At 45.6% G+C, this 20,861-nt stretch overlaps 1 protein-coding gene across 11 annotated transcripts in view; it reads left to right on the forward strand.

Moving 5' to 3' along the window:
- Positions 1-20,861, forward strand: part of JMJD8 (jumonji domain containing 8) — a 284,182-nt gene that overhangs the window by 136,387 nt on the left and 126,934 nt on the right. For 5 of the 11 annotated variants that reach the window (XM_069647028.1, XM_069647026.1, XM_069647024.1 and 2 more), the window contains exon 7: positions 18,522-19,181. The exons of 5 other annotated variants lie outside the window; for them this stretch is intronic. In XM_069647028.1, the coding sequence (XP_069503129.1) occupies positions 18,522-19,063 (542 nt within the window). In that variant the 3' untranslated portion in view covers positions 19,064-19,181. Of the gene's footprint in view, positions 1-18,521; positions 19,182-20,861 lie in introns of those variants that run through there. One more of the 11 variants, XM_069647022.1, reaches the window with a different exon arrangement.

A 20,861-nucleotide genomic window follows, 5' to 3' on the forward strand; every position in this document is an offset into this window, starting at 1 on the left:
GACATTCATTTGGTCGAGGTCTAACACAGAGGTGAGGGCTCGGCACATACCTGATTTAAAGAATAACACTGCTGATGCTCTATCTCGTTCCCAGTGGCAGAAATTCCGGGAGCTGGTGCTACAGAACACAATACGACAGATGTGTAGCCTGGACTAGGCCTGCAGGTAGCATAGAGGAAAGGAAGGTCAGGAGTTTCATTCAGTGTGCATACACGCCAAGAAATGAAAGGCATGGGCAACAGCATGCTTAGCAGCAGTGGCATTCTTCACTAAAATAATTGGGAGGAGGGATCCCATCAAAGGTAACACAATAAAGGCAGCCATGAAAGGCTGGGGCAGGTTGGAAGGAAGGTAACGAGAACTCAGGCAGCTAATTATGTTTTCCGATATAGTGGAGATGATGGGAAATATGAGGGATGCCTGTTCAGAGCGGCATTCTGCTTAGAGTCTCCTTAGATTCTTATGGTGCCTTTAGAGTGAGCGAACTGGTCAAGGCCAGCAAGAGCGCAGATGGCAAGGGGGGGCCTGCGGTGGTTGGATACGGTGGTGGGTTTGCAGATATTGAAGGTAATGGTCAGAAGGTCAAAAACAGATCAGGAATGAAGAGGGCATTGGGTGTGCCTGCAGTGCATCACTGAAGAAGGACGCTGTCCCTGAAACTTTTTATGCGTCACAGGCCGAATGGGCCCAGAAATCTTTTCGTACATGAAAAAGGAGTGCCATTGGCAGTATTTCGTGTGGTTAGGAAAATGATTCTGCGTAGGATGAGAAAGAACCCGGCTAATTATGGAACCCACTCATTCAGGATTGGAGCAGCTACTACATCTGCCAGAGCAGGAGCAGATGCGCAAGAAATACAAGGGATAGGACAATGGAGATCAGACAATTACAAGAGATACATAAGGGTGGTTGGAGTTGCAATGAGGGGTAATTGATAGATTTGAATTCCTTCCCTGACAGACAGCACAGCACCAGACAAGAAAGTAGCATGGGTGATTGGTCACTCCTATGTAACCAGCACAGCGGAATGGGCCACTTTTAAGATGAATAGAGGGGAAAAAACAAATTCAGCAAGTCAGAGCTCCGATGGTTCAGTCAACGGGGAATTAAATGGACAGACTTCAAAGCTAGATTAAAATCACAGCTAGGCAATAAGGGACCCGCTGAGGCAATAATAATACATCTGGGTGTGAATGACATGGCACAGATGGGCAGGGGGGAGCTGCTCAAGGAAATGTGCACCACTCATTGGAGAATAAATAAGGAAGTAGGCTCATTTGAGCTCATCTGGTCTGAAATGATACCCAGATACAAATGGAGGGGTGTGAATTTGCACACAGCATTGGAAAAATCGCTGAAGAAATTGACTCTTGCAATGGCAAAGTTTTGCAGGTGCGCATGCTTTTCAACAATTAGACACGGGGTAATAAACATGCGTGTACCAAGTTATTATGAGAAAGATGGTGTTCATCTGGGGGTGTGGCTTGCAGCCATGGTGTAAGCCGACTCCTGGGTTAGCTCCCGCCAGATCTGTTAAAGGTCTGCCTGAAAGGACCAGTTTGCTGCATCGTTTTAACCAAACTTTACAGCGACACTGCTATGAACACTGGGGGAGTGTGCCGCGGAACTTTCAGATCTGCTGCCTTAAGGGATCACCCAAGAACCGCTCCGAAAATTACGGGGACCGCCAGATAGAGCCGAGTCAAGATGGCTCCTGTGCTTGCATTGGGCTGACGACAGGGCCGGGACGCTGCAGAGAAGAAGTGGGCTGCTGACACTGGTGCCGGAGCAGTGACGCAAGGAAGCAACAGCGTGGGACAGGTTGAAGGGCTGCCCCGGGAACCCCCAAAAGGGGAGAGCACCGTGCTGTCACCCTTGCGCCATAGCATGAGCTCGCTTTAGTGCGGGTGCAAAAGTGCAAACGTACACGAGCATTAACAGCCACTGGGGACCTTGAAAATCTGTATCAGCCTCCTGCACGCATCGCCAGCTGAGGCACAGCGAGGGAGGAGACAGAAACCGGAGACCTGGAAAATTCACACTAACCCCTGTGCGCATCGCAAACCGAGGTGCGGTGAGGGAGGCGACAGCACAGAGCGAAGTTGGTTCCCTGCAGTTGGGGAAGAATAGTGCAGCGGCCCCTCCGCAGCACACCTGGGGACACTCTGGACTCCCCCTGTGGCGAGGCCCAGATACCAGCAGCCCCCCACACATCATTAGCCTACGGTCGGCAGTCGTATCAGGCATATACATTGATGAGAAATTACTGGCCACGCATGGATTTGTTTGGTCACTGGGTGCGGCCTCCTTATAACACAACAAACTAATATAGGACAAAGTCTAGTAGCACGTGAGACCCAAGGTAACACATACCATTGTATATAACCCAAAATCCTTAAAAACCTTTCAGGAACACGTGTGCTCCTGGCAGTTAATAACAGTTAATAACAACAGATCGGATGCCTCCCAAGGCCAACAAACCGAAGAATAGCCAAACAACACTAGATGGTTATGCTAAAAATACGCAGCGCACGCCTGAAGAGGTCATGGCGCCGCACTAGGATAAAAAAGGAGACATCATGGAAATACACATCCAACCAGGTCCTGCAGGCCATCGTTGACCTGAAGGCCTCCCTGGGCACACAAATAGATGAAGTTAAGGAGGACATTGGACTTTTACGCTAGGATGTGAGGAAACTAGCAGAGATGACCACGGGTTTAGAACAACAAACTAAAGAAAACACTACTCAGATACAGGAAAAACACATGCTGATATCCACATCCTGCAATAAAAGATGAAGCAGCTCGAAGACAGAGCGGAAGATGCAGAAGGCAGAGCACGCCGGAACAACATCTGCATTGTTGGCCTGCCGGAGGGCGAAGAAGGCCCGGACCCCACAGTGTACATAGAAAATCTGTTCCTACAGGAAATTGGACCAGGTAACCTGTCGCAGGGCTTTACAGTCAAAAGGGCACACTGTCATGATGCCTACCCCCGGGCATCCGGACCAAGCCCATCAGCCCTGGGAGCAGGCATCCAGGTGCTTACTAAAAGGCCAGCAGCCCCGGCTAGGGGCTGTCTGGGTACAGTCCTGGCGCCATTGGCGCCAGGCTCATAGAGGAAATCAGTCCTGGCGCCATAGGCGCCAGGCTCATGTACATTACTTACCTCATGCAGACCATGCTGCAATGAAGTCAAGCCAACGTGAGGCCTGAATGGGACTACTTTACTTCAGGGACTATTTTTTTACTCGGGCGTGGTTCTGGGGGAACTTCTGCACCTGGGACTACTTTGAAGGCTATTTAAACCACGCCCGAACAGCAGCACATACTTCGCGTTATTCTGCATCCAGCAGCGTAACGCTCACCGTGCCTGCAGTCAGCATCCAGTCTTCTGCCACGCCCGCCTCGAATCCAGAGCTCCTAGAAAAAGAGGAAAGAAGAAGGAAAGGTTAGAACACAGACATTATTTTAATTCCTTACCTGATTCCGGATCCATCACGTCTTCGAACTTGGAAAGGACATTATTTCTGCACGCGTTGCATCGCCAACTGCAGCGCCGCGCCATACTCTCCTGTCCTCACAGCATTTTTCGATTCGGCGCTGCCGCCATCATTTTCTTCGCTGAACTCCAGCAGCTAGGGGACAAAAGAAATATAAGGTGAGCCGAGAGAGCCAACAAATACAATCTCTTTTTTTCACCACTATAGACTTACCTGATTTACCACCGGAGGCATTATTCTTTAACATCCCGCAACTTCTTACGCCGCACCTGTAAGGAGAGAGAAAACAACAAGTTAAATACACGCATCTTTTACCGGACAGTGTTGGGTAATATAGACTCTTACCTGAACGCCATCAGCTGCCACAAGACAATCTTCTCTTGGACCCAGCTGCAATACAAGAAGGGAATGGGACAAGAGTGAACATCGGACATATTGAACTCTTTGGACTTTATACTTAAGGGTTCTCGCCAGGAACCTCAGAGTCAATATTCATCAGGAACTCTCCCAACGCCTTCGAACCAGTGAAGTAACGCGCCCCTGCATTCCACGCAGGATGGAGAGCTCATCATTCAAAAACATAAGGTGAGATTACTGAAAGGGAATATCGGAGGTGATTAGTGGGGAGAACAGTGGGGTGCCATTACTAGAATCCACGGGTGGCTAAATCCCTTTCTCCACTTGCAGGAGAATACTTCTACGGGTCAAGCAGACGAGATTAGGCAAGCCAGTCCAGTCTGTCATCTCTGCACTACGCTTCATGTTGGAGGAGACCACAGCTGTCCGGGTCGGATCGACGCCCCTGTGGGAGCCAGGTGAGCGTAACAGAACGCGAAGCCTATCTACAAATCCCCACCCGGGCGTTATGGAAACCTCAGAAACCGACCAACTAGCCCAATTATTAGGGGAACTTAGGGCGGAAGTGCACTCCGCGCGCCAAGAAACTAATGCCCTCAGGAGAGAACTGATTGTGTCAAAGGAACGCACTGATGATCTTGCTAGACAACTGCTGCAAAACCAAGCTGGGCAAACACCCCTAACTGGGCTCGGGGGGAACCCACCTCCTGTTTCATCAAGCAATCCTGTGCAAGTAATTCTACCAGGGACTATTCCTTTAGCTCCACCCGAACGCTTTGCTGGGGACCCAAAAAGGTTTGCAGTGTTTATGAACCAATGCCGCTTGCACTTTTTATGCAGACCTTGAGCTTTTCCAAATGACCAAGCCAAAGTAGCCTTTGTACTATCATATCTTAGTGGCAGCGCAGCTGATTGGTCAATTCCACTAGTCAACCAAGATGACCCTCTTCTTCGGGATTTTCAGGGTTTTCAAAGCAGCATGGAAAGACTATTCGCCAGACATTCACAGGGACAGGCCCTGGATAACAAACTTTTATCCCTACGACAGGGTAACCAGGATCTGCTAACCTATATCGCAACCTTCAATAGGTTGGTTGTGGAAACCGGATGGCCTGAGGAGAAACGAATTACATTATTTTATCGTGGACTTCGGGGAGAACTCAAAGATGTTTTGGCTCAAGTTGTGAACCCACCTCAGGATTGCGCAGAATATATAGACTTAGCGGTCCAGTTAGACCACCGACTTCAGAATAGAAAGGCTGATCGAGCTAAGTTCGAGAATCGGGTATGGGATAAACCCAACGTTACCCCCAAAGGAACAGATGCATCAGAACCTATGCAGATCGGGGGGGTTAAAGGACCCTTAACTCAAAAGGAAAGAGAAAAGAGACGGCAAATGCAATTGTGTCTGTACTGTGGAACCGCAGGACATTTTTTAGGGGATTGCCCTATAAAACCACCCCCAAGAAAGTAGTAGGAGTTGCTGACAAAAGCCGAATAGAGCATGATTCGGGAAACGACCACGCCCGACAAGCGTAGAGGTCCGCTTGCCGAGCTTAAAGAAGGACACTCAGACCTCGCACTTAATCATACCAATGGTCCTTATTGATCCAATGCAGCCATCACGTATGCACGCAGTAAGGGCATACATTGATAGTGGGGCCGTAGGAAACTACATGGACCACGAACTGGCCTCAAGGATGAATCTACACCTTTGCAAAAAGACCGCTACGGATGTTATCACCACAGTCGATGGAACTAAAATTGCCTCTGGGCCCGTAACTCATTCCACTACTGACATGACACTGTTGGGTCAAGATGGGCATCAATAAAGTATTGTGTTTGATTTAATCAAGGCCCCGCAATTCCAAATAATTCTGGGAATACCATGGTTGGAAACACATAATCCTTGTATTGAATGGCGAGAGAAGAGAGTGACCTTCCCGGATTGTGCACACACCTTTTACACGGAAATAACCTTGAACAAAGGCTTGGCCACAGTCACTAATCCTGTCGTGCAGTTACCTCAGGAATATCAAGAATTTCAGGATGTTTTTCAAAAAGAACCCTTACCACCTCACAGGTCATACGATTGTCAAATCGACATCGTACCCGGTGCACAACCTCCTTGCAGTAGGATCTACGCCCTTACGGAACCCGAAAATCTTCACCTACAACAATACTTGGACCAATACCTTGCTAATGGCTTCATTCGTCCATCCAAGTCTCCTGCATCCTCAGCTTTATTCTTCGTGCCTAAAAAGGAAGGTGACCTTAGAACGTGCATAGTCTACCGCGCATTAAATCAGATTACGGTAAAAAACCGATACCCTTTGCCTCTGATCCCCGAATTACTAGACCAAGTAAAGGATGCTTGTATCTACACTAAGTTAGATCTCCGAGGGGCATATCATCTGGTACGTGTAAAGAAAGGCGATGAATGGAAGACTGCCTTTCGCACCAAGTACGGGTTATTCGAATACCAGGTGATGCCCTTCGGGTTGTGCAATGCACCAGCAGCCTTCCAGTATTTTATGAACGATGTCCTTCGTGAACTCATTGACGTCTGTGTTGTCGTATACATAGACGATATTCTAGTGTACTCCTCTTCAGAATCAGACCATGTTAAGCATATTCGTGCAGTCCTTGAGAAACTACGACAGCACAAGTTATATGCAAAATTGGAGAAATGTGTTTTTCATTATACAGAAGTTGAATTCCTTGGATTTATCCTGACTCCAAAAGGAGTTCGAATGGACTCTCGAAAGGTGGACGCAATCCTCAAGTGGCCATCACCCAGTTCAGTTAAAGGGGTACAAAGCATGCTTGAATTTGCTAACTTCTATCGCAGATTTATTCCTGAATTCTCACATATTGTACACCCCATCACAGCACTTTTGCGAAAAAACAAACGCTTCTTGTGGACTGAATAGGCTGAAAGAGCCTTCCAAGAGCTAAAATTGAAATTCACGTCTGCACCTGTCTTAAACCATCCACGCCCTGAACTTCCATACGTAGTTGAAACTGATGCATCCAGTTTAGCGATGGGAGCTGTCCTGTCCCAGAAGGATCCTGAAACCAGTCAACTTCATCTAGTAGCATTCTGGTCAAGAAAGTTCTCGGCACCCGAGTAAAACTATGCGGTTACTGATAAAGAGTTATTAGCCATCAAATCTGCCTTCAAGGCTTGGCGGCATTATCTTCTCAGTGCCAGGCATACCATCACTGTAATCACCGATCACAGGAATTTGCATTATTTGAAAACAGCCAAGGCCCAATCATCGCGTCAACTCCGATAGGCATTATTCCTTGCCGAATTTGATTTCGTGATCACTTATCGACCAGGTTGTAAAAACGGCAAGGCAGATGCCTTATCCCGAATAGGGATGGGAGAAGCATATTTGAATCCGGAACCGGTGCCTATAATTTCAGAACAAAGAATTCTTGGCATAACTACTCTACAGACTTTAGAAGATATTCATTTAAAAATCCAACAACTTTTTGATCATGCAGCCCTGCAGGACTGGGTAAAGAAAGGCAAAGATTATTCAGTCAGCAATGACCTACCTTACTATCAAGGGCATCTATTTCTACCACACAAGGAACTACAAGAACTAGTTATCTCCAATTATCATGATGCTCTGATGGAAGAACACCCAGGTATCGCAAAAACTTAAGCTAAAATTAAAAGACAATTCTGGTGGCCCACCTGGCGAAAAGACATAAAGTCATTTGTGCTATCTTGTGGTATCTGCGCCCAAAACAAAAGTCAGAAGAAAAAACCAGCTGGTCTTTTACAACCTTTGGATATTCCACATACACCATGGCATACTTTGTCTTTAGACTTTATTACTGATCTACCTCCATGTAATGGATTTAACACCATTCTAGTTATTGTGGATCTTTTTTCCAAGATGGCCCACTTTATTCCTTTAAAAGGATTACCTTCCGCTTCAATTTTGGCCAAGGAATTTCTCAAAAACATTGTTCGAATACATGGATTTCCTTCTGTATTGGTCTCTGACCGAGGTAGTCAATTCATTTTGCAATTTTGGAAGAGATGTTGTCAATTAGCGCAAATCGACGTGAGATTATCAACCAGTCACCATCCGCCGGCCCGATGGTCAGACGGAGAGGGCCAACCAGACTCTTGAACAGTACCTACGTTGCATGCTACACCAAACCGAAATTAATTGGAAGGATATTTTATGGATTTCCGAATACGCATACAATAATTCTGTACATTCCGGAACCGGACAAAGCCCCTTTTATACCATATATGGACATCATCCTCGAACCTCAGAACTCGATTTGCCTCAACACTTAGAAATGCCCGCAGTGAATCATCTGCACTTTACTATTACACAAGCCTTTAAGGAAGCAACAGAACATTTGAAACAAGCGAAAGAGAAATACAAGAAAGATGCTGATCAACATAGAAGTGATGCTCCACAATACCAGATTGGGGATCAAGTTTGGCTGGCTACAAAACACATACCTCTAAAAAGGGACTCAGACTTTTAATCCTAGATATTTGGGACCTTACACTATTAAGGCCATTATCAACCCGGTGGCCGTCAAATTGGAATTACCCTCTAATATGCGGATTCATACTGTCTTTCATGTTTCACTCCTGAAACCAGTTCAACCCGGGACAACGTTAGCCAAACCACCCGACCCCATCCTAATAGATGGGGAACCCGAATTCGAAGTTAAAAATATCCTGGACTCTAAAATGGTTAAATCAAGACTTTTTTATTTAATCGACTGGAAGGGTTACGGACCACAAGAAAGGTCATGGGAGCCTAGTGACCACGTTCATGCACCTCGGTAGGTGAAAAGATTCCATCGGAACTTCCCAGACAAACCAGGACCAAGGGGAAGAACACCTTTAGGAGGGGCCTTGGGGGGAGAGTGCTGTCATGATGCCTACCCCTGGGCATCCGGACCAAGCCCATCAGCCCCGGGAGCAGGCATCCAGGTGCTTACTAAAAGCCCAGAAGCCTTGTAACCAGCTAGGTGCTGTCCGGGTACAGTCCTGGCGCCATTGGTGCCAGGCTCATAGAGGAAATCAGTCCTGGCGCCATAGGCGCCAGGCTCATGTACATTACTTACCTCATGCAGACCATGCTGCAATGAAGTCAAGCCAACGTGAGGCCTGAATGGGACTACTTTACTTCAGGGACTATTTTTTTACTCGGGTGTGGTTCTGGGGGAACTTCTGCCCCTGGGACTACTTTGAAGGCTATTTAAACCACGCCCGAACAGCAGCACATGCTTCGCGTTATTCTGCATCCAGCAGCGTAACGCTCACCGAGCCTGCAGTCAGCATCCAGTCTTCTGCCACGCCCGCCTCGAATCCAGAGCTCCTACAAAAAGAGGAAAGAAGAAGGAAAGGTTAGAACACGGGCATTATTTTAATTCCTTACCTGATTCCGGATCCATCACGTCTTCGAACTTGGAAAGGACATTATTCCTGCACGCGTCGCATCGCCAGCTGCAGCGCCGCGCCATACTCACCAGTCCTCACAGCATTTTTCGATTCGGCGCTGCCTCCATCATTTTCTTCGCCGAACTCCAGCATCTAGGGGACAAAAGAAATATAAGGTGAGCCGAGAGAGCCAACAAATACAATCTCTTTTTTTCACCACCATAGACTTACCTGATTTACCACTGGAGGCATTATTCTTTAACATCCCGTAACTTCTTACGCCGCACCTGTAATGAGAGAGAAAACAACAAGTTAAATACACGCATCTTTTACCGGACAGTGTTGGGTAATATAGACTCTTACCTGAACGCCATCAACTGCCACAAGACAATCTTCTCTTGAACCCAGCTGTAACACAAGAAGGGAATGGGACAAGAGTGAACATCGGACATATTGAACTCTTTGGACTTTATACTTACGGGTTCTCGCCAGGAACCTCGGAGTCAATATTCATCCGGAACTCTTCCAACACCTTCGAACCAGTGAAGTAACTGGCATCTACGCGCCCCTGCATTCCACGCAGGATGGAGAGCTCATCATTCAAAAACATAAGGTGAGATTACTGAAAGGGAATATCGGAGGTGATTAGTGGGGAGAACAGTGGGGTGCCATTACTAGAATCCACGGGTGGCTAAATCCCTTTCTCCACTTGCAGGAGAATACTTCTACGGGTCAAGCAGACGAGATTAGGCAGGCTAGTCCAGTTTATCTTCTCTGCACTATGCTACATGTTGGAGGAGACTGCAGCTGTCCGGGTCCGATCGATGCCCCTGTGGGAGCCAGGTGATCGTAACACACACAGAGCGCTTACCTGAAGACCGCCACTGGGCGCCCCCCTCCCCCCAAGACCAATAATCGCAGAAGGCCTAAATTATTAGGACAGGGAGAAGATCCTGCCACACTCCAGGCAAGGGGGCCTACTACAAAGGGCATCAACAAACTTGGCCGTCTACCCTGACTACACTTTCCAAGTACAAAAGAGCAGAGCACTCTTTTTGGCGACAAAAGCAAGACTCAAAAAGGCAGGACTAATGTATCCAGCTCGCTCGAAAGTCCTGCATAACAACCGCGCTCTATTCTTTGACTTGCCGGAAGAGGCACAGACATGGAAGGATCAGCAAGGAATAGGCCTGTCAGCAGACGAGGAGGGAGCTCTGTCGAAAAAGAAAAGACCCCCCAAGCTGGCAGAGAGTAAAGACTAGAGATGACTAGTCGCATTTGTCACACTCCAACAGATCTAACACACAGCCACAGAGTGCCATTTGGAGACCCCTGGAAAAGGTTTGTCACCGACTACGCTAACTGACTTTAGAAGGCACAAGGTTTCCTTTTCCCTACATACCTTTGGAGGTGGGTTTCACTTACTGACTCGATCATCACCACCAAGAGGAGGGTTCAGGCCCATCATGATGGCCAGGATTTCTTTTTTAAGCACTTGTTTTTGTGCCCTCGACACCCCCCTCCCCACCGCTGTGCACAGACCTCTGGTTGGTATACTGGGGACGGATGGGAGAGTCTGACACACCGGAGCATGGACAATAATGCTGGGCGATTGTTACAAGTTGGAGATATTGTTTTGCCTGTACTAGCAACCATAAAACACAGTGGCCCTCATTAGGACCCTGGCGGATTTTTACCGCCGTCGGCGGACTTTTCCGCCATGGCGGACTTACCGCCCCATTCCGAGGTCGGCGGGGCGGTAAGTCCCCATTGACCCATTTACCCTTCCCCATTCCCATTTCGGCCCCATAGGGCTCAATGGGAGTGGGGAAGGAGTTAATTACGCCACCGTAAATTACGGTGGCGTAATTAACACCAAGGTCCCATAGCGCCATGGATTTTTACGCCCGCAAAAAGCGGGCGGAAAAATGACCATGGCGCTATGGGAACTCGTAGTTGGCGGTAAGGGGTCGGCGCAGCTAACGCTGGCGCAAACCCCTTACCGCCAGGGTCCTAATGAGGGCCAGTGGAAATGTCGCAAAGGATGCTATGCTGACCCTGGCAGAGGAAGTATCGTCTGGCCAGCCCTGCAGGAGGGGCCTTTAGATTTTAGATACAGAGTTTGGATCAATGGCCACTGACATAAACTTATTTACCTGGAATGTCAGGGGCCTGAATGGTTATGGTAAAAGAAACAGAGTTTACTCATATCTGCGTAGATGCAAGATTGATATTACCCAGTTGCAAGAGACCCATTTAACGGCGGATGAACATACGCTGCTGGGGGGTGGGGAGGTGGAACGTGCAATTGTTTGGCTCACCATATTCAGCATATGCTCGAGGGGTCCTACTCTGGATAGCGCCTAAGGTGCCCTTCAAGGTGACCCAAATTAAGACTGATAATGAGGGCAGGGTGGTGCTAGTACAGGGGCTCTTAGAAAACAGAGATATTTGCCTAATCAACACATATGCCGCTAACCACAATACCACAGCATTTTTTCAAACAAGATACCTGAGGGTCGGCCCATACAGGAGCAGCAACACAATATGGGGGCGAGATTTCAATTGTGTCATGGATCCACTGCTGTACAGCTCAGACACCAAATTCCGAAAACCCGACGACTCCTGCTAGGTCCCTGCAGACACTCCTGACATCATTTGATTTGATAGATGCATAGAGGACACACCAGCCTGACTCCATGCATTACTCAGACTTCTCTGCACCCCAAACGGTCCACACTAGATTGGATTACTTCTTTGTAGGCAAGAAAATGGGCCACGAATGCACACAAACTGAATACAAAGGGAGTGTTGTATCAGACCATGCACCTGTCCTGCTGACATGGCAATACGCGTCCCTCAGGCCTCTGATACCAACCTGGAAACTTAGAAGTGAATCTTTATATGATATCCCCTTCCGGGATCATATTAGGGACGGTATCGCTGACTACTTTGCACAAAATACTGGCAGTGTTCCCAGCGCCAGAACCTTGTGGGAAGCTCTTAAGGTTGTCATCAGGGGTACAGCCATTGCCAAATCAGGTGGCGTAATGTTAGTGCGAAATATGAGGTAAAACAACATGACGTCGATGCGCAACCATTTTGGACACTCATCTCCCATTGCGGTAATAAAGTCTGCGTTTTCGCAGACCGTGTATAATAAACACACATTTCAGTAGCAAAGACAGGGCAAGGTCAAACAACGGCTTACATAATATGGCTGAATAGGCTTACTGTGGAGAATAATTATTGTCCTGTTCACTGAAGGACGAATGCGGGAAGGGAGTCGGAGCGTCTTGCAGGTGCATGATAAGGGTTTCTGGGAATTGATGCAAGTAGAGAGGCACTGGGTTTTTCTGCTTCTAACTATTTTTTTCCACTCTCTGTCCCTTTCACTTGTGATCTGTTCTTCGGCCGAGGGGAGATACAACTGAGAAGGGCTAGGGAATGCTCTCATATAGGAGAGGGCATTGCGTGGTGATAGTTAGTTGGAATTGGGAACCCCGGGTGATGCAGTCCCGCTGAGAGGGTGAGAGGGAGGACGCTCTGTCGCAGATCCTGTTAGCCTAAGTGATCTCTTTGCCTACCTGCTGAGGGACTAAGCAGTGTTGCAGTGGCCAAGATGAAGGTGTCTTCCACATTCATTTTAACAGTGATATATATCAGGCCTATCTTTTTGTGTAACTATATGTTTATGTTGTGTGAATAATGGGCCTATAATGTGCCATTTGTTTATTATATGAGTAGTTCATGAGTGATTCTTCTTTCCTGTCTGTCCGAGTCCAATACTTTGTTTTGCTAAAGGGGGCCTGGGAACGTATGAGTGTTCCCCTGACGAGGCCAAGCAAAAGCAGAACATGTTGGCGCTGTGAGCAGGGTCTTTGTGCTGATATGAATGCCAAAGGGTCCTACTATTAAATTGAAATTAAAGTTTTGGACTCAGAAAAAATAAGGGTTTTTTCTTTTCTTCCCTCTCTCCTTCTTGGTATTGTGAAAGGGACACTAAAGTGAGAAATGTGTTATATTGGTGTAATTGTGGAAGTATTCTTGATAGGAACGTGTAATATCCATTCGCTATAATGAGTTCTTTATTTAGGAAAAAGAGTGGCTCCGCAGGCAGAGTATGCCCATAGGTGGCAATCCCAGGGTGGACAAAGGGCCCATAGGATAAGATTGCACAAGCTTGGGCATGTGGTGCAGGCTTGAGCGAGACATGGGGTTTGAGTATAGGAGAAGCGACCACAGACAAACTGATTAAATGTTTGCAACAGGTCCCTGTTGAAAAAGGGAAAGAATGTTCATCTCTCAAGAGAAGGGGTTGGATTTTGTTGCATGCTTTTCAGCTAAATATGGAGTTACAGGAGGAGGTTCAGAGGTTGGAGAAATAATTAGCTGCAAAAAAGCAAATTGCATTAATGCAACAACTTCAAATGAAATTATACCGTGACAAAGCTGACAAATATCAAGCAGTAGCTGAGCTTGCTGCTGTGAGAGTAGCTTGCTATAAATACCGGAAAAGAAGAGGTTGGGTTAATTCTCATAAAGTAGCGACTGTGATTGCCTCTGCGGGTGTAGACTGGGATCCTGATCAATGGGATGGTGATGTGTTTGATAGTACTACTACTGATAGTGGATCCAAACCAGACCTTGGCTCCAAGCAGGAACCTGCATGTAAAGAGGTGACAGTTAACCCAGTGATACGCAGAAAAATGGTTCGTCATCCGCTAAATCCAGGGGGTGGTGTGGTGGATATGACAGCTCTTGAAGATTAGTTGGTGAAATACTTAACCAATTGAAACAACATACTGGTGAATCATTATTGGCTTGGATGGTCAGATTGTTTGATGGAGGGGTGGAGGGTCTCTTAGTAGATACGACAGATGCTGCTTAATTTTTGCCCTTGTCGAATGATGTTCAAATACAGGAGACCCTGCGTGCAGGTCCACCTCGTGATGTTAATGGAGACGAGGGACAGTTGTCTCTTTTGCAATTGGCATCGCAGGGATGTAATCGTAAATACCCCATTAAATCGGATTGGCCGACGAATGATCAAAAATGGTATACGCTGAAGGAAGCTATTCAGAGAATTCGATAACATCCGATGAGGGAAGCCATTCATCTGGAAACGCCAGAGCATATGGGGTTGATACATTTGTCTGTTTCCGCTAGAAACTCTCTAGTTCGGACAGCCCCTCCCGCATACAAAAATGTCATTATGACCTTGTTAGTGAGCATGACAGGTAGAGTCACTGATGAAGTAGTTGATGCAATTAGACAACTTGTCGATCTGGGTGAATGGGATAAACCGGAGGAACAAGTCAGAGAGCCAGAGGGGCGGACTGATAAACGCACTCCTGACAGGAGATTTGACAGCCGAGATTCTCGCGTGTCTAGAAAACACATGTTGTTGGCCTTATTAAAAGACGGGGTGCCACAGGAGGAAATTGATGGAATCGCAACACAAGATATGTATCTGTTGTATAAAAAACAACGTTTAGATGCAAAGGAATGATATAAACTAGTTAAAAGACAGGATGTACGTAAACCAAAAGAGGAGGCAGATCCTTTTGGTTTATCTCTGGGACAGAGTTGGTGATGAATGTTCCGATAAGTGGTTGTCTTCCCAGCCCACGTATGCTGATTTGGGAAAAATGGTCAGTGCATTGGTTGAGAGAGAGTCCAAATATGGACATTCTAATAACGAATAGGTTGTAGGTCAAACTACGGTCGCGACAACCCCGTGTTAAGGTGGATAGATGACCTCATGTAAAAGTTAAATTGTTTTGGCATTCTGGAAATATACAAGAGGTTTGAACCTTCATTGATACCGGGGCGGTGGCCTCTCTGATACTTGGGAACCCTTCTCGATTTAAAGGAAAACATTTTATGATTACTGGATGTGGAGGTAAAGAAACCTCAGCGGAGCAAACTGAAATTGATATGAAAATTAGTCACTTAAAAAGGAATACTTATCAAGTACTAATTGTTCCCATTGCTGAATATATTATCGGTTTGGGATTAGAAGGCAAAATGTATCAATTTGGTGTCAGTGCATTCACTTGCACGCCAGTGGTTGTTGGCCAGTTGAAAATGCCCCCGGGGCAGGTTCCAATAGCCACGAAAAGGGTATCCATGAAACAATACCGAATTCCCGGGGGACAGAAAGAGATTTTGGAAACCATCATAGGCTATGTTGATGCAAGTGTATTACGTTCCATAACCACAGCATGGAACAATGTGATCTGGCCTGTTAAAAAGCCAGATGGTAGCTTCGGTATGACAATTGGTTACCGCAAATTGAATAAATACACTCCTTCGTTAGTACCAGTGGTACCGGATGCAGTAACTTTGATTGAAAATATACATAAATGTGAAGGTACTTGGTATGCGGTGTTGGATTTGGCTAATGCCTTCTTCACTGTACCGATTGCGGCTGAATGCTAAGAGCAGTTCGCATTTTCTTGGAATGGAAGGCAATATACGTTAAATCATTTGACAATGGGCTTTATTCATAGTCCGACGATCTGTCACCGGCTGGTGGCAGAACATTTAGACAAAATTCCATGTAAACCTGATGTACAGATTGTGCATTACATTGATGACATATTGATTCAAGTCAAAAATGAACAGAGTGTGCAGTTACACTTAAATCTCATTAGAGAAGGATTGCGTAAGGAGGGATGGGAAATCAATGATTCTAAAACTCAGGGTCCGGCAGAGAGGGTGGTTTTCCTAGGCATACATTGGCATAATGGGCACTGTGAGATGGTGCCGAAAGCGAAACAGAAAATCCTTGAATTTCTGACTCCAAAGACTAAGAAACAGGCACAACAGTTTATCAGATTGTTTCGATTTTGGAGTCAACATATCCCACATTTGGGACAGATTTTGGCTCCCCTTTACAAAGTTACTCGGAAAAAGTTTACTTTCGAATGGGGTGAGGAGCAAGACTTAGTGTTTCAATTGGCAAAAGATACCGTTCGAAAGGTGCTCGATTTGTGGCCATTGAGAGAGGGTGATGTGGAACTAAATGTATCCACACAGGATGCCTATGTGGATTGGAGCTTATGGCAAAACCAGGATGGAAAGCGAGTTCCTTTAGAATTTTGGAGTAAGAAATTGCCCGATCCAGGTGACAGATATACCCCCTTTGAAAAACAATTATAGGCATGTTACTGGACACTCATTGATACTGAGCAAATGACGGTGAGTCATAGTGTTATAATTCGACCCCAAATACCAATTATACAATGGGCATTAAGTTCCCCAAAGACACACAGGATTGGTCATGCACAGGATGCTAGTGTTATCAAATGAAAATGGTACATTCAAGACCATGCAAAGCCTGGTAAAAGTGGTGTAGCTAAATTACATGAGTATGTTGCGGTAGTCCTGCTGATGGACATTGACCCCGAGAATGGGAGAATTGTTGAGCAGTCTCCAGTTACTTGGGGGATCCCATATGGAAAATTATCGATTGAACAAGTGGAACATGCATGGTTCACTGATGGCGCAGCCAAATATGTGGGAAATGATCGATATTGGAAGGCGGTGGCTTACAATCCAAAACTGAAAAAGGCGCTCACCGCCTCAAGGAAAGGGAAGAGTAGTCAATTTGCAGAATTATATTCTGTTTATCAAGCATTAAAAGAGGAAACGCCAGGAAGTTGTCATATTTATACTGATTCTTGGCCCGTTGCAGATGGGTTGGTTGTTTGGTCGCCAATTTGGAAAAAGAATGGCTGGAAAATTCATAGCAAGGAAGTATGAGGAAAGGAAATATGGCAAGATATTTCTGAAATGCTGACGCATACTACTGTGACTGTATATCACGGTGATGCGCATTGCGCAACAGACTCATTGGAACGCTGGTTCAATTCTGTTGCAGATGAACATGCAAAGATTGAAATCATGGATGCAAGGGCTGAAGAGGATGATTTGGAGGGAAGAAAAGCGGACATCTTGGAGAGAAGGCTACTATCAGCTGGGCACAAGAGAGGGGAATCAGCATCCCTTTAGAAATTGTGAAGACTATCATTTTGCAATGCCCTACATGCCAACATCAAAAACACTGTTCCATTCCACGCATTATTCATGGTACATTAAAATGTGGTAAATTGCCTGGACAGATTTGGCAAGTTGATTATATTGGTCCTATGCCCACGAGTAAGGGATGTCAATATGCGTGCACTATTGTGGACACATATTTTGGTTACTTAATGGTTTTGCCATGTAAGAGAGCTCCTCAACTGAATACAATTAAACTATTAGATCAAGTGGCGGTATATTATGGTATGCCTTTGCAGTTTCAAAGTGATAACGGAACACATTTTAGAGGGGAAATGGTCCTTGATTATTGTCAAGAAAAAGGAATTGAATGGATTTTTCACGTCCCTTATCACCCCGAAGCATCTGGTTTGATTGAGAGAATGAACGGTTTGCTGAAAGAACAATTATGCAATCTGGGTGACGGTGCTTTGAAAGGTTGGCGAGAACATATTTTTGAAGCTGTCCAGATTTTGAATAACCGTCCCATTGCGAACGGTGCAACCCCATTAATGTGTATGTTGACGACAACATTGCAAAGTATACCATATCGTGCGTCTGAAACTCTGATATATTGGGAAGTGTCTCCTGGTGGATTAACCCCTTATCGTGCCACTCCTGGGTCTGCTGGGGTGGATTTGCATTCAAGGGAAGAGATCCGACTTGAGCCAAGAGGTATTAGCGTGATTGACACTGGGATTGGAGTGCATATTCCACCTGTACATATGGGATTAATTGCCCCTAGATCAGGTTTGGCCCTGAAGGGTGTTCAGGTTTTGCGAGGAAATATTAATTCCGATTATCAATGAGTGATCAAAGTAGTTCTCATGAATAGTGGTGAAAATATGTTACCTATACACAAGGGGACAGAGTAGCCCAATTGATTTGGATTCCTGTAAAGATATGTGAAGTGAAAAAAGGAGAGCCATCCATTCTCTTAACAGTTAGTGGTGACAAAGGTTTTGGCTCGTCAGATTCAATGATACCTGGTGCTAAAGTATGGGTCGAAAAACCTATTGGTCCACCCATATCTACGGATGTAATTGCGTCCGGGAACGATCAGTTAGTACTTGTAATGGAACCAGGAAAAAGGATATGGACTCATATTCCTGCTGACAAATGTTATTTACGTGAGTGATGTACTCCACAGATATCTTCTTTTTGAATTTAGATTTTTTCTTTAGATCCTGAGTTTGCTGAGTGCCTGTGTGTGGCATGTTGGAGTCCATTCGGAAGGGTCTGGGTTCATGTTAGAGGATGTGGCAAACGTCTCTATTCTTCAAGTGGAACAGGGATATGGCTGAAGACTGATATTCCTCACACCAGCTTTTCACTTGAGGATGCGTCCGTTGCAGCCTATCGTATCGCATTCAGGAAACAGCGTGAGCAGCGCAATAAACTTTTGCCTTTGCCATCTTCTGGAATTTCAACATCTTTTTCACATCATGGATATTCGGCTCTCGTCAGGCAACCAGAAAACATGTGGGTTTATTTAGCCCGTTGTGTTTTTAAAATGTTGCATTTTTGCCTGACTGATGTGCACAGTTCTGCTGATTTAATTTCAACATGTCTTGTGGCGATCCCCACGCCTACCCCGGTTTTAAAAGAGTTATTTGGAGTTCTACATAATGATTCATTGGTACAGCAATCTGATGTTCGAAATTATTTTTCGGTATATGAATACTGTACATTTTGTTCTGACATGTTCACAAATGGAAGAATATGACCCGTATCATGACTCATGATAGCGCCCCTGCTGATGTCTGTTATCAAATGACTTGAGATCCAGCATACATTGGCAAGTGTCAACAACTATTACTTAACAAGGGGGCTAAATGGACTGATTTTGAAAAACGATTGTGTGCAAGATCTGTAAAGATGTGTGTGGATGTTTCTAATGACATGATATGCAATTTTACTATTTCTTCTGCTAGCCACCTGAATCATGCAAAACATCCGCCTGGTTGGTTATTTTCTTGTGGAAACCGCACTTGTTCTTATATTCCTGCCAATATTTTAGGTGGCTCATGTGCTTTAACACGTCTCGGTCTGATGATTTATCCTCTAAAGCCTGCTATTACACATTCTGTACGTGCTGCTTCATATACTGCTTTGACTCCAGACTGTAATTCTGAAGTACATTTGCTTTCAGAAGCTGAAGTATTAGCATTAGCCATTTCCATTATTGGTATCTGGGGCTTAACTGCTGAAGGTTATACAACTATGATTAAATTAGCGTGCCTTGTAGTTAAAGGACTTAATGAGACCTTGCAGGCTTTTACAGAGTTAGTGTTAGATAGTAGAAATTTTAGAAATGCTATTTTGCAGAATAGGGCGGCTATAGATTATTTGTTTTTAACGCACAATTTAGGTTGTGAAACGGTGGACGGCATATGTTGTTTTGACCTGGGTGACCATTCCTGTTCTATTGAAAAACCTATTAGGAACATAAAGGAATTAGTGGCCCAGGTGACACAAGATCAAGGCAGGTATTGGTGGGAAAATATATTCTCATGGATTCCTGATGCACTGCGTTCCGCTTTGATTTGGCTTTTTTGCATTATTATTGTTTTTATATGTTGTTGTTGTTGTGTTTCGTGTTTTCCTAATGCATGGAGGACAATCCGAAGGTTTTGGATGCCTCCTGAATCTCCATTGGGTTATGGTAGTTGAGTTTCCAAGGGGAGGAATGTAATGCTAGTGCGAAATATGAGCTAAAATAACATGGCCTTGATGAGCAACCATTTTGGACACTCATCTCCCATTGCGGTAATAAGGCCTGCGTTTTCGCGGACAGTGTATAATAAACGAACATTTCAGTAGCGAAGACAGGGCAAGGTCAAACAACAGCTTAAATATTATGGCTGAATAGGCTTACTGTGGAGAATAATGATTGTCCTGTTCACTGAAGGACGAATGCAGGAAGGGAGTCGGAGCGTCTCGCAGGTGCATGATAAGGGATTCTGGGAATTGATGCAAGTAGAGAGGCGCTGGGTTTTTCCACTTCTAATTGGTTTTTTCCACCCTCTGTCCCTTTGACTTGTGATCTGTTCTTCGGCCGAGGGCAGATACAACTGAGAAGGGTGCGGAAATGCCCCCATATAGGAGAGGGCATTGCGTGGTGATAGTTAGTTGGAATTGGGAACCCTGGGTGATGTAGTCACTGAGAGGGAGGAAGCTCCGCCTCAGATCCCGTTAGCCTAAGTGATCTCTTTGCCTACCTGCTGAGGGACTAAGCAGTGTTGCAGTGGCCAAGATGAAGGTGTCTTCCGCATCCATTCTAACAGTGATGTATATTATGTCTATCTTATGTATTTAACTATATGTTGTGTGAATAAAGGGCCTATTATGCGCCATTGTTTATTATATGAGTAGTTCATGAGTGATTCTTCTTTCCTGTCTGTCCGAGTCCAATACTTTGTTTTGCTAAAGGGGGCCGGGGACGGTATGAGTGTTCCCCTGACACGGCCAAGCAGAACAGGTGGCATACAGGCCACAATTTGTAAAGAACTAACCTCAGCGGA

This window comes from Ambystoma mexicanum, chromosome 2q (genome assembly GCF_040938575.1).
Source record: "Ambystoma mexicanum isolate Mex_15411 chromosome 2q, UKY_AmexF1_1, whole genome shotgun sequence".
Lineage (NCBI taxonomy): Eukaryota > Metazoa > Chordata > Amphibia > Caudata > Ambystomatidae > Ambystoma > Ambystoma mexicanum.